The sequence below is a fragment of the Periplaneta americana genome, chromosome 8 (assembly GCF_040183065.1).
Source record: "Periplaneta americana isolate PAMFEO1 chromosome 8, P.americana_PAMFEO1_priV1, whole genome shotgun sequence".
NCBI classification, from domain to species: domain Eukaryota; kingdom Metazoa; phylum Arthropoda; class Insecta; order Blattodea; family Blattidae; genus Periplaneta; species Periplaneta americana.
In genome coordinates, this window is record NC_091124.1 from 139,181,303 (window position 1) to 139,196,651 (window position 15,349).

Sequence of the window (15,349 nt, forward strand, 5' to 3'; positions counted from 1 at the left end):
TATGTATATGTTATTATTAAATAAATCTAAATCTAAACTTGTCATTAAATATATAAAATAATACAATAAAAAAATCAACCCTGCTGGGAAGCGAGCTTACCTCTGGTTTCGAAATCAGAAACTTTACCCTTCGATCGCTGTTAAAAAAAGAGAATGTTACAAAAGAACCTGTCAATTATTTTCATAAATATTTTATTAACAATAAGTTTGGTTATATTTGTATTATGTCTGACAGGCTGTTATATGAACAAGACTACACTACACCACCTCATAGCACTTGCTGCATTGTAGACAGATCACAATCAAAGAATCAACAGGAACAAATATCACAGCATTGCTTTCGAACACAATGAGTTTACTCGTGTGAACCTGACTTAAAAACTTTACATTTAAACTACCAAGTGTCGGCCCATTCTTTTTTAATCCAATGGTACAGTACTCACAGAAGAAAATCTTGATGACATTGGACAACACTGAAAAATTTCCCTAAGAAATCTCAGCCATCTTAATCAGCAAATGGAGATTTATTATGATTTTGTACAAAGGGCTACGAAGTTACTCAAGTTAAACCTTATGAATGTACTGTGATGCAAGATTTTAAACCAGGTGATCCTGCATTTTGGATTAGATTTTATACATGGACTTTGACTAAAGTGCATGACAGAGAAATTTTCTGAGATGCCAGAAATATGTGCTTTCATAGGCAGGTAATTCAAGCATCTCTTTGCACGTGAAATGGGTGAGTACATAACTTTAATGTGCATTAGAATTTATTAGGCAGTCACTCTAGCATAACAATTAACTGCTGAACCATGGACTCCTGTATTGCCAGGCCAGCAGTAAGTGATAGCTTATCGGCCGGCACAATTCCTGCCATAGCTCTGATCAGATGATAATTGGATGACCCAGTAGGTACAACAGGAGTTGTTTAGTCAACTGTCTGAAGACACGTCTAAACCTCACAAGTGGTACTAACATAGCACCATTTATTAGGCAACTAGGCTAGGAGATAATGGGGTAGGGTGGCCATTCTTTTCCCCCTCCATTGCATACATCGTCAACTAGCTACATAATACACTAGTCAGACTTTAGATATATACAAACAATTGTTCTTCCTCTGACATATCGTCAAGTGAAATGTACTTCTTGATAATAGATGTACATATCAGATAGAACCTCAATCAGACGTAAACAGGAGTCTTCATCGCAAATTACGTGAAAGAACATTTTCTGAAGATCCATGCGAAGCATTTATTGCAACAAATATTCCACTAACAAATAAAAGTACAAAGGGAGGAAAATTCCTACAGAATCAACACTGAGGAAGAATTATGTACAACATTCACATGACAAATATATAAGTGAAGTGTAAAATAAATGAAGAGATAAGAAAATTTGGGTGTCAATTAATAAAGTAGTTGTAGGTGCATTAAATGGAGAAGTGTCAATAGACTATCTTCTAACCACTGAAGTATTAGACAAGGTTAAGTATTCTACCATAGAACTTTTTAATAGTGCTGAGATTACTTGTAATGTATCAAAATGTCTATGTCACAAAAGTTGCAACCTACTATATGAAGAAACTAGCGAAGTTTCTTCAACAGCATTATTTGAGTATGATACATGTAACATGTCTTGCACACACTTGTGACAGATTTGCAAAAGAGGCGAGAGCGCAATTTCCTGACAATCAATTTACTAATGTTAAAAAAGTGTTAAGGTACCTATTCCAACAACTACAATCATTATCTGATGGGAAACATGGTTGAACATTATTATTATGACAATATCCAATCAGAAATCAAATGGTTCCGCCCGCCATTTGATTCAAGTGATGATATAGGAATCAAAATATCCCAAGTATTTGATGATGCAGACATCCAATATATTTGTTCGAATTTTGGGGTTTAAAAGCTGCAGTTGAAGCATTAGAAACATCTACTTTAAAACTCGCTACTCAAATAATACTGATGAGAAAAATATTGTTTATAATATAAATCATGTTAAAGGGGAAATTACGAAACGTGTAAGTACAAACACGAAAAAGATGTCAGACACAAATGATGGATACAACTCTCTTAGCAAAATTTCTGATGTTTTGCCGATGTTACCCAGATATTGCAAATATTGGCTGTGATATTATTTCAATTATGCTTCTGTTGCATCATTACATGTGAAGCATACTTTTTCTATGTATAGACTAAAAATCGTTGTGAGATATAATTTTTCTTCTACAAATTTGAGAATGGCTACGCTTGTTTACTGTAACTCATGAATGCATAAATAAATACGTAAATTGACAATAATTATGAATTCACCACTAGTGTAGGAATGATTTCAATTTATCATCCATAGCGCTACAATTCATCTCTGAAGCTGGGCCTCTTCAAGAACTCTCCTCCACCTGTCCCAATCCAACACAATCATTCTCCAGTTCCTCATTCTTAATGATACAGCATCCCCATTCACTCCATCTATCCACCGCATTCTTAGCCTTACTCTCCCCCTCTGACCACCCATTTGTAGTGTTATTATTTTCCTTGGAATTTCTTCATCTTTCATTCTCATTAGATGTCCTGCCCACCTCAATCTGGATATCTTGATATATTTACTGATATCAGGATTCTTAAAGAGTGTATACAGCTCTTGGTTGTACCTCTTCCTCCATATGCCATTCTCAAATACTGGTCCATATATCCTATTTAGTATCTTCCTCTCAAAACAGAAGAGGTCATACTCATTTGTTTTGCTAATAGTCCATGTTTCAGATGCGTATGTGAGAATTGGCCTTATCAGAGTTTTACAGATCAGTACCTTTATAGATCTCAGTAGAACATGGCTTTTCATGTGCTGTAGCAATCCAAAGTAGCACTTGTTCACCACTGTTATACAATGTTTTATTTCCTGTGTGATATCATTATTCATGTGTACTATGGATTCCAGGTAAGTAAAGGACTCCACTTTTTCAAAGACATAACTCTCTATGTGTATTTCAGGTGTATTAGCATATCTTCTGTCTGAGGTCATATATTTTGTCTTTTTTCCATTAATAGTTAATCCATTCTTTTTGCACTAAGGGCTAGAGCAAGAAAGGCATCCACCATTGCAGTACATGATCTGCCAATAATATCCACATCATCAGCATATGTTAACAATTAGATAGACTTTGTAGCAATATTTTTTTCTCTTTGTATGCCTCAATCTCTTATGGCTTTCTCCAGTGTGATGTTAAAGAGGAGACAAGATAAGCCATTCCCCTGTCACAATGCAATATTACTTTTAAATTCGTGGCTAACGTTCTTCTGAATTTTTACACTGCATTGTACCTTTTCCATGCTCATTCTTACTAGTGTTGTGGGATTTAATTGATTAATCGATCAATTTCTGTTGTAAGATTATCAATCAAAAATATTTAATCGAATAATCGAGTTGATTGATCTATCAATTAAATTCAAATAGTTAATCGATTAAATATTTTGATCAATCGACAGCACTAATTCTCACTAACTGTATAAACTTTAATGGTATGCTGAGTTCCAGCATTGTCAAGCAAAGTTGTTCTCTGTTGATACTATTATAAGCAGCTTTAATAGATGATGAGTGTATGTTGAACTCATTGACTTTCTCAAGGACCTGTCTCAAGGTAAATATCTGGTCTATAGTTTACATTCTCTCTCTAAAACTTTTTTGATAGAGACCAATTTCTTTTTCTACATAAAGTAACAATTTATTGTATATTATTCTTGGAAGTATTTTATATGTGACATTTAGCAGCGTGATTCCACAATAATTTGTACATTATAGGGGGGGGGGGGGTCCTCCTTTTTTTTTTTTTTTAAATATAGGACAAATTAGCCCTTTTTTCCATTCTTCAGGGATCATTTCCTTTTTCCAAATCAAGTTAATTCATGTAGCTTCATCTGTAATTCATTCCCTCCATGTTTAAATAGTTCTGCTTGTAAGCTATCACAACCTGGTGACATATTTTTCAATTTCTCTATTGCTAAAGATATCGTCGCTTCAGTTCTTAATGGTTCTATCTCTACTACTTGGACAACTGAAAAAATGTGAATTGAAGTTTGATGAGTTAATTATGGAATACTGTAATAGATTTTAATGAACTAAGTATTATAACTAAGTTGTATTTTGTAAAACACTTATAATCAATCAATAAAAACGAATAAATCTTGCAACATAGTAATTCGGGAGCATAATTTGTGTTGGAGATAAAACCCAAAAGTGAAAAGAAATAGAAACTTGTAACATGCATAAAGAGTGTACCTCCAATTTCTTTTTTACAAAACATGATTCAAAACAGTTTTCTTATAATAATCAACATTATTGCAGGCATGTATTGTAACATTGATTTTAGATCTTTTTTTTCTTTTCTTCTGATACTTTTAGTCTCTTTCATTCGATCTGCCACAGAAATATGTTCCACAATCTTTTTTATGTCTTTTACTAATATACAGGGTGTTTAAAAAATACGGGGCATAATTTCAGGTATGTATTTCCCACATGTAGACAATCAAAATAGTTCATTACAACATGTGTCTGGAAATGCTTCATTTCCGAGTTATGGCCTTCACAACATTGAAATTCACCGGAATGTTTTTCTTTCCGCAGGTCGTTGTCATTACAGAAGATGTTCAAAATGTCCACCTCCTGCTTGAATACAGACCTCACATCGATGTCTCATTGACCTGCGAACACGATCCCAAACTCCAGGAGTATTGAGTATGTCCTCAGAACATGCCACAATTTGATTCCGAAGGGATTCCAAATCAGGCACCGGAGACGAATAAACCAATGATTTTAAATGGCCCCACAAGTAGAAATCGAGAGGGTTCAGATCAGGTGAGCGTGGAGGACAAGCAATTGGGCCACCTCTACCTATCCATTGATCAGGAAACCTTCGATCCAAGTACCGGCGAGCCGTACGACTGAAGTGTGCAGGAGCGCCATCATGCAAGAAGTGAATGTGTTGATGATTGATCAGTGGAGTGTCTTCTAAAACATGAGGTATGGTGTTTTCCAGGAAGTTTGTGTACGCCTGCCCCGTAAGTCTATTTACAAGTACATGGGGTCCAACTAATCGATCACCAATGATACCGGCCCACATGTTGAGGGAGAACCGCACCTGGTGATGAGATGGAACAGTTGCACGTGGGTTTTCATACGCCCATACATGCTGATTGTGGAAATTTGTTATGCCATCTCGTGTGAACTGTGCTTCATATGTAAATAATACTAAGGCAGGAAGGTTCGGATTTACACCACACTGCTGCAAGAACCACTGACAGAACCTAACTCGTGCAGGGTAATCTGCTGGTGACAGGGCCTGTACACGTTGCAAATGATAAGGATACAATTGATATTCTTTCAACAGTCTCTAGACAGTCGTATGAGGAACATTGACTTGCAACGCTACCCTTCGTGTGCTGATAGGAGTCATGTTCACAGCCTCCAGAATCTCCTCCTGTACTTCTGGAGTTGTAGATCTTGGTCGTCCCCTTCCCAAACCAGGAGAGTTAAATTTTCCATACTCGCACAGACGGTAATGGAGACGTACAAATGTCTTCCGATCTGGACATTGTCGCTGTGGGTACCTCTCCTGGTACATACGACGAGCCAGCGCAGCATTGCTGTCCGCCTTACCATACATGAAGTGTATCTTTGCCAGCTCTTGATTTGAATACATGTTGCACAGTCTAACGCTTACACAACACTGAATGTAACCTTCGCCTCGGAATGAACTGTCAGAGTGCCCTCTTAATGTCTTCTTTGACGGCAACGACCTGCGGAAAGAAAAACGTTCCGGTGAATTTCAATGTTGTGAACGCCATAACTCTGAAATAAAGCATTTCCGGACACATGTTGTAATGAACTATTTTGATTGTCTACATGTGGGAAATACATACCTGAAATTATGCCCCGTATTTTTTAAACACCCTGTATAAAGTATGGTAGCACTTCTCTCCCACAGGCTTCTTGTAATGCCCTAAAGCAGGTCTTGCCAAACTATGGCCTGCGAGCTACTTTTGTTCAGCCCACTTACTAACTTGAAAAAAAAATTAAAAGTAAATAATAAAAAAAAAGAAACAGTATGCCTATATTAGGTTAATTTATTCACGAATTTCGAGCAATGAAATCGAATCAGAAGCTCAAATTCTTAAAAAATTAAATTGCTCATGTACTCTGATAACAATGATGTTGCTACTATATAGCCTACTGGTTGCAAGTGGTCAGCTACCAAGCAACCGTGGGTTGGTCAACCGAAGCGCAAAGTGTAGCAACAGAGCAACCAGAGATTGCACCACAGTAAGCTGACAACAGCGACTTGTTTTGGCACACTCACACATTATAGAGCAGTAAAACTCTGAAGTGATAAATATTATCCAGTTAACAGTAGTATTAGCACGCTGAGTTAATCCACAAGCATTTACTAGTAGTTCTCACAGTGTAACTTACTTTAATTATGGCAGGAAAACGTGTTTAAAGAATATAACATTCTTCAAAATTTTCTCAATTTACGGGGAAGTTACAGAATGATAAATTTGAAGCAATGTAACATGAACTATCATCTGAACAGAATATTTTCAAGAAACAGAGATCAGACAATGAAGCAGCAACAGTGGCTAGTTTACATGTGTCACATGAACTGGCGAAAAGAGGAAAATCTTATAGTGATGGTGAACTTATTAAATCGTGTATGATAATGGAGGTAAAGAAGGTTTGTCATGAGAAAGTAGATTTATTATTTAAGAACATTAGTCCTTTAGTACATGTAGTTGCTTGTAGATTGGAAGATATTGCCAAAAACATAACTTGCCAGTTGAATGAAAAAAAAAAGCAGTTTGAATATGTTTCACTTGTACTTGATGAGCCCTTAGATGTTTCAGACACTTCACAGTTATAGGCCCACCAACTTATTACCGATTGGAGATGAGGTCGCTGCTATCGCTACAAACAGGAAACATGCACGAGCTCAGTAGTTCAGACTCCTGCTGTCGGTAATCAGAATTTGGCTAGCCTATACTTGTGTTTATTAGGAACATAAACAGTGGCTTTGAAGTCATAGCACAGGCATCTGTATGCAGCATGCATGGAACAACTACAGTTCTCCTCCTCCTTATAATCTAAGTTGCAGTCATTCATATGGTTGGTTATATCTGCAAAGAAAGTCAAATTCCAAATCCAGTCGCAGTTAGAAAGTATGGACAGGGGCAGTTTCTTTTCGTTCAAGAAAATTTCAATCTCTTTCCTGAGCTCGAAGAATTCCAGTATACCTTTCCGCAGCTGAGCCACCAAACTGAAGTATGGTAGGGAATATTGGGACACCCTGCTTCTATTACCAGTAGAAACTCACGGAATTGGCAGTGGGTAAGTCCATGGGATCGAATAAAGTTCACTGTCGACACTACTCGCTCTATGACAACATGTACCTCCAAATATGTATTTTCCACATAATGCATCCTCATGGATAATACAGTGCAATATCATAGGCTTTGGGCACCCAGCTATAAGGCACCCTTCAAATAAACTCTTCCAACGAAATCTTTTTTCGTGTTACACATGTTTCTACTCCCATCTGTTGTGATGCACTTAAGTTTCTCCCACTGAAAGCAGAGCTGTATCGAGAAAGTGTTTTTTCAACTTCACAGAAAATGTCTTCACCAATAGCCCAACTTGGCCTGCGATTCTTTCTCAGATGGTTAATGTGGCCCTCACTATGAAAAGTTTGGCAAGGCCTGCCCTAAAGCACTGAGTTGCATGTTTTTCTCTTGCAACTTGGATTTTTATGAAGCATCTTTGTTCGTACCTTTAGGGCTCTAGTGTTTACTACAAATCAGAAACAGTCACTGTATTTACAAAATGTGACTTCTTCGAGACTTTCAATATTGCAAATTTATGGAACAATCGCTACTCTATTATATAGTACAAGATTTCAATGATCACTGCTAGAAGCACTGTTTTACAGTATAGTTGCTATTACTTATCGAATGCCCTGGCCTGATATTCAGAACTAGTACTATTCAGCATTATTCTTTGGTAACACGGACTTATGGCATGCCATCAAGTCACAATCAGCACAGACCTCAAAGAGGGCTATAAATATCAAATCGAAACAGTACACGACTATACCAGGTATGTAAGTAATGCTCTTACATAAAAATTAAACCATACATGCATGCCGCTAAGATTAATTTATATTCATTAACATATTTCAGTTTCAGTTGTGAAGTGACAAGACATTTACAGGCAGAAAAAAAAAACATCTGCCTCTACTACACAAGGTAAGTACTTCACTGTGATTTATGAAGGTCAATCAGAAATCAACCTCTGGTAAGATGATAAAAGAAAACAAGAGATAAGGGGAAAATTTATGCCTACATATATTTTTTACATGAAATTACTTTCATGCCACCTAACAACCCATTTCCTCTAGTGTTGTTCCTGTAGCAAGTGGACATGACAGTGTCCATCAAAGGTCCTGCAGACTACGAAATTTGCGCTATTAGGTTCTTGCAAGCTAACAGACACAGAGCAGCTGAATTTCATCAGAAGGATGTAAGGCGAGAGAATAGTCTCTAAAAGTTTCGAAATGAATGTGGTCAAGAGAGGACATCTGGGATGACTGAGGGTCTCACTGAAAGTTGACAAAAGCGATTCAAGTACCGCCAGTTCACAATACATGAGCTTTCTTGTCAGTTACCTCAAATTTCTCAGACAGTTCTTCATGAAATTGTAAATGACAGTGTGCACCCTCACATGGACTATTTGATCAATTCTAATTAAAGTTTATAGATTACCCAACTTACAGTCCAATTCAAGCACAATTTTCATCTGTTTACTAACATGAATGTGTGGGTTGAGAACACAGTGATACGAACCTTGGAAGCCCAAAAAACTGATGACTAGTGATACAGATTGACCTAACTCCCAGGCATGCATGCTGCATACACTTCAAACATTAGTTTGTGGATTCAGAAACATTAAATTCACAAGTGCACCTAAAAATAAAAAGTGAAAGTTCAGAGTCCATGTCTATTTAAGAAACCTTCTAGGTCACTGTATAATTCAGGTTTTCTCTTTCTGGAAAATGAACTATGTACTGCATCCTCGAAATGGAAAGATACTGGTTACCACTGAACAGTATATTTTGAAGCCTTATTCCAAGCTGTTGTTTAGTTACCTGTCTGAAGACAGGTCTGAACCCCACAAGTGATACCAAGGCGGCACCACTTATGAGGCAACTAGGCCAGGAGATAATGGGATAGGGTGGCAAGTTCCTTTCCCCCCTCCATTGCGCACATCGCCCACTACAGTACAGCCAGTCGTTCTCCGGCCCTGACGTTTCTCGTGACCGAAGGGGACAGTGTTGCCGATATGTATAGACAGAATGAAAACTGTCACGCGCACGCTGGTCGATTTTGTGAAGTGGAATAAAAACTAATTCGAACGCATAGGTATGCCTATAAATCATTTTACATAAAACTTGGAACACATCCTTCGTTAATGTACACAGCGTAGATCACAAAACAAAAGCTAATACGAACGCGTATGTAAATCATTTTACACAAATGTAGATCGCATCTTTCGTTAATGTACACAGCTAAATAATTATAACAGAATAAAAACTAATGCGAACACGAATGTAAATTATACATAGGCCTACAATATATCACTACATGACTATGGGAATATCATTATCATTATAATGAAAGTGTATCAAATGAAAAAGACTCTATTTTCCTTAGAATCTGTTAATACTCAAGTGGAAAGACGCCACACATTTAACAGTTGCTTTTCCCACCTTCATGGTGTCACAAACTCTATCTACCACTTTCGTAACAGGGAGAAGAGGTTCTCCATTGTCTCGCTCCTTCTCAAAATATTCACGCAATTTGCATATATTATATAAATTCATGACTTTGGCTCTTAAAAGAGCCATTTTTTTCTTTTTAGATTCTGACGAACCACTGGCCATATTACTATATCAATAATAAAGTTTACATTCACCGTAAATCGCTCAAGCACAAAACAACACAACTACTTCACCTGTACTATAACACAAAGAACTAACGACTCGTCTGCCACGTGCTTCGCATAAAAAAGAAGTGGCAACATCGCGCTAAATACATCAGACGCTCATAGCTGGTTGGTTCTAGCAAACAACTTTAACCTCTAGTGCCCGCCTCTCTCCCAGCATTGCAAACTGCGATTGAATTAATCTTCGCATATCAGAACTCAAGTCTTGTAACAGCAAATTACAATAGAATTAAAAACATTACTTTAAACTGAACCAGAGTGTTTTAAGAGTGGAATTTCGAGGTTCTTTTCACAACTTCAAAGCGCCACAGGTTGGCAATGCAGGTCACTATCTTTCTCTCTCGTTCTCTCTTCTCTTTCCAAGAGAAATGTCAGAGTCAGAGACTGGCCGGCTGTAGTTTAGCTACATATTACACTCGTCAAACTTCAGATGCATACAAATAATCGTTCTTCCTCTGACACATCATCAAGTGAGGTGTACTGCCTGATAATAGATGTGCATATCAGCCAGAACCTCAATCAGAGACATGGTTAACTTTAATATCTCATACTAACACAGAGGAAAACATTCAAGAGAAACAAGTCAACTGTAATAAAATCAAGATATCAAAAACATCAACACAAGTAACTACAACATTTGGTGGACAGGTTAAGGATGTTTTGCAAAAGGACAGTAGATGCAACAAGAAAAGATTATCGTAATTTTCAAGTCTGTATTTTGGACATAATTAACACAAACCACACAAAATTTCACATTTTCAGTTGTATCCATAAGACTTGATGACTTTAGTGTATGGTTCAACTTGTTTTGAGACCTTCTCACCTGCCTCAACTGTAAGTTTCTGAAATAAAAGAGAAACCAAATATGAGAAAACATAGTATAGGTATACGACTTCTCAGTGAAATAAATAGCATTATTGCAATTTATTTTTTAATTGATCTAATACACTTAGTTTAACAAATCATAGAGGATATTCGTATATTTTTAAATGATTTGGATTTCAAGGAGAACGAAAAAGATTTAATATGTAGTTTATCATTTATTTAATGGTAAAATACTTTCTACAGTAATATCACAAGCACTAAAAGTTTTCCAATAACAATTTAATTCAGCTTAATGAATGTTTGTCATGATAATTATTTCGAAGCTGCTGGTCGAGAAATAATTCTCATGACAAGAAACATGAGTTTAAAAGCAAAATTAAATTACCAGTGAAAACTATTTTACATGTGTGAAATTCAGCTAGTTAATTTCTATGTAAACAACAGGATCCTACACTGCCCTTGCCTCTCTTCCTTATTCTCGGGTCCAATACTCAAATAATACTGGTTGAAAATATTTATAATATAAATCGTGTTAAAGAGGAAATTACGAAACGCATATGTATAAAGATGAATGTCAGACACGAATGATGAGTATAATATTCTAACAAAATTTCTGATTTTCGAAGTCATTTTTCTGTTCAGATAAGTATTGTTGAAATAAAATTTCTTATTACAATATCTCAGTCTTACTTATCAGTACCTAGATGAATGCATTTTATTGCACCTTAATGTATTGCATATTTTTTTGAAAAAAAGTTTTCACTATATTTAGCATCATCAGGCCCATATTGTATTTATGATTAAACACATTACTGGTAAATAAATATAAAAGATATTAAAAGTTAAAATAAATTATCGTATATTATTTGTTGAAAAACTTCTTAGGAAAATATTATGAAGAAGTGATCTTGTGCAAAGCAAAGTCAGCTACTGAGTATACAAAGCATGGTATAGCGGAAACTCACAGGCGGAACTAGTCAATAAATTGCAATTCAGTTATTGATTTTGTATAAAGTATTGTTTGGGTTGGGGACTATTTCATTAATTAGTGGGACGTTATTATAAAATTTTGCTACGAAAAATTCTTCTGCTGTACTTATATTTATATTATTATTAATAACTAAGTATTTGTAGACATTCTTGCAATGTCAGCAGTAACACAGCTATTGAAACCTCCTTTATCGGATATGATGAAGGGAAGGATGTATGTATGTATCCAACACCTACCCACTTCACTTTACATGATTCAGGTTCCACATATTGCAGATATATGGCAGGACTGTGACCCATTTTCTAGCTGCACACCGGCAGGCCACGCTATGCATGTTATCTATGGACAGTTGTGTCATGTACTATGGTGAGAGTATGTGTAAGTTTTCATGTAAGTGTAATGTATGGAATGAGTGACAATGATGATCAGGAAGGGAGAAGGGGAAACCTGGTCAGTTTACCTCAATACTTGTATATTTTTATGTATAAATAAAAAATAACTTTGCATGTGAATACTGATAATTTTCGACAGAGAAATGAAATTCTGTACACATCAAATTGCTGATTACTGTACATTTCGCAGGCAGTGTATTAATATGGCGAGTTTGAGAAAGAAACGGTAGATGAAACATTTTATCCATATAGCATTCTTTTGGAAGAAAGTTATTAATAGGTCAGCCAGAACTCTACTTTCTTCAAATCAACATTTCACAGAAAAAATTTCATTAAAGATAGTTCTATGTTACATATTAATATTACACATTTTATTTTTCGTCTAAACATTAGTGTGTCGAATGCTTGATTTATATCATGTATTCACCTAATTGTGAAGTGCAAGTAAAAGCTTTGAGTAGCAAGATGATCCGAATTTGACTTCACTAGCCAGAAATTTTACTAGTGAACTATTTAAAGGTCAGTTGTCAGTCACATAGCAAGTTCTGTAACTGCTAGTACACCAATCAATCTTTTTCTTACAGAACATTAAATAGCAATATGAATTAATACTATCATACAGAAACTGAGTGAAATGCAAGATTATAATTCCTTCTGATTTGTAATTTTCATATCTTTAATTTGGACAGAAAGCTCATGAAGAGAGTTTTTGTTAATACATAATGTGACCACACATCCCTTTTGAAAGGGACAGTCCATTTTTGAACCTTCCACCTGACAATTCTTTGTTGGGATGCCCATTAGTTCAGTTTTGTTGAAAAATGGAAAAAAGGACACATTTTCGTTTTTTAGATGTGGACAATATAAAAATTCTTAGCTCTAAATTGTAATACCTTACACAATTATTTTAACACAATGAGGAGCACTCGTTTGCAAGATAATCAACTATGACCACTGCTAAGATGAACATTATCTATGATCAAGACATTTTCTCCTTTCAAAAGTAATTGCCATTCAGAAATATGGTAAAAATTGTTGAATTTGGCTTATCTTGTCTGGAACCAATAGTCCTGTAGGAAGAGTTTTTTCCCCCAAGTGAACAAAAGGACATTGCAAAAAAACACAATTGAAGGTCGACACATTGAAGGCATTGTTAATTACCAAAGTTAATTTCTTCTTCAGCTTATTGAATGAGAATAAAAAGAATAACTCTTCTCAGGTTCTCAGCCAGGTGAGTTGGAGATTTGCTTCCAAGCTCCAAGCTTTCAACGGGAAAGCCTCAAGTCAGAGAATAATAAGCTTCTTATGAAAATTCGTGCATCAGATAACAAAAAAAAGATATAGCCAAGAGTGGTATTAGTAGGCTGATCTAATTACAGTAAAACCTTGCTAAAAAGTACCTACCCTCTATAAAAAGGAAACCTGCAGAAACAAAAAAAAAATTTGGAAACAATGATTTCCTATGTAAAATAATACTTTAAAACGGGAAAACTAACGCAAAAACGGAATCATTTTTGGGCACCATTTAGGTAAAAATCTGACTAAAACGGATAATTTTAAGCGTAACTGTTGCTAAATTTTTTCAAACCATTTTTAATTTTGCAATAATACTGTACAAAGCTTGACACAATTTTTTTGTGTGACTGTATATGCGATGATCTGGAAGACTTTCACTATTCTTTGTCAGGCATTGGGGGTGAAGCTTCTCTAACCATGTCATTATTCTGTGCTTATTGTTAAGGACCCAGGCAGGTTACTGACCTCCTGTACTGTTACTTCTTCCAACCCTCTTGAATTTTCGTTCATTTTGTGCTAACAAGCCAATACAGTGATAAAAGGACAGTGGGGGTAGAATAAAACTGTGAATAATTGTAGTGTAGTGTCAATTTAGTTTCACATTTCCATTTATTTATTCTGAGTTTTGTGTTAATATGCCAATAGTGTTAAATAACAGTGGGAATAAAGTAAAACTGTGCGATTTAATAAAGAAAGCCTAGATGACCAGTTCTTTCATGGAAGAGTGGCTTCATAATTTTAATGGGGCAATAAAACGTCAAGGTCGTAAGGCCACACTGTTTTTAGACAATACTACCTGCCATCCAAGGATTAATTTTGTCTAATGTGAAGTTAATCTATTTTCCATCAAACACAACTTCAGTTACATAACCGATGGATCAGGGCGCAATTTACACTCTGAATTGATGTAGGACGCGAAGGAAATCCTACAACATTCCCTTCAAAAAAGTCGCGGCAATACTTTTAAAAGAAATGTGGGGTCAAGAAAGTAGGGTGCAAAGAGAGGCTGCAATTACGTAAGTTAATAATTATGAAAATAAAATTCACTTTGCATGTACTGTACTGTAGTAACTTTTATTTCAAATTATTTCTTCATTGTGTTCTTCCTACAGTGAGCATATTGCAGTAGTCTATTTTTAGTTTTGTCAAAACTCAATTCTTTGTAAAATGAAAACCTGTGAAAAAGGAAAAAATAATTCTGGAACAATCGCATTTCGTTTTAGGGAGGTTTTACTGTATTTCGTGTTAAGAGCAATATAATTTCGTAACTTCTTCGGTTTTCTTTTTTTAAATTTTGTTATTTACAGATCTATAACAAGGCTTGAAACTTAATGCTTACATTATTTTAAAAATAACAATTAAAATTTCTATTTCCAGAACTGAACATTATATGATTAGGATAGAAAGTTTTTCACAAAACTGTATTATTGTAAGTGTCCCATTTCAAGCTTCAGAAATTCTGGTCACATTATAATACAAGAATAACTGAACTATCATAAAAGACTGCTCCATACCTTTAAGTGCTTATGTCTGCGGATCTGCATGATGGTCTTCACCTTTCTCTTCAGTTCCAATGTGCGGACAACATGCTTGTACTTCCATCCCACTTCATGAGACAGACGACCCAGGTGGCAGTACTGTAACAAAATATTCATATTAGAATTTTAAAAAATTACTAACTTTAAATGAACTAATAACACATTTAATTCTTACTTTATTATGATCATGGCATAATTTCATTATAGGACATGGCAATACAATTCTGAATAGTAGCCATTATGTAAGACTGCAA

At 35.6% G+C, this 15,349-nt stretch overlaps 1 protein-coding gene across 1 annotated transcript in view; it reads right to left on the reverse strand.

The window, feature by feature from the left end:
- Positions 1-10,752: 10,752 nt before the first annotated feature.
- The window catches only part of RpL13A (ribosomal protein L13A), a 53,872-nt gene continuing 49,275 nt past the window's right edge, over positions 10,753-15,349 (reverse strand). Inside the window, exons 5-6 of the mRNA XM_069833711.1 lie at positions 15,072-15,194; positions 10,753-10,895 (exon numbers count right to left, since the gene is read on the reverse strand). Coding sequence (XP_069689812.1) covers positions 10,812-10,895; positions 15,072-15,194 — 207 coding nt within the window. The 3' untranslated portion in view covers positions 10,753-10,811. The remainder of the gene's footprint in view (positions 10,896-15,071; positions 15,195-15,349) is intronic.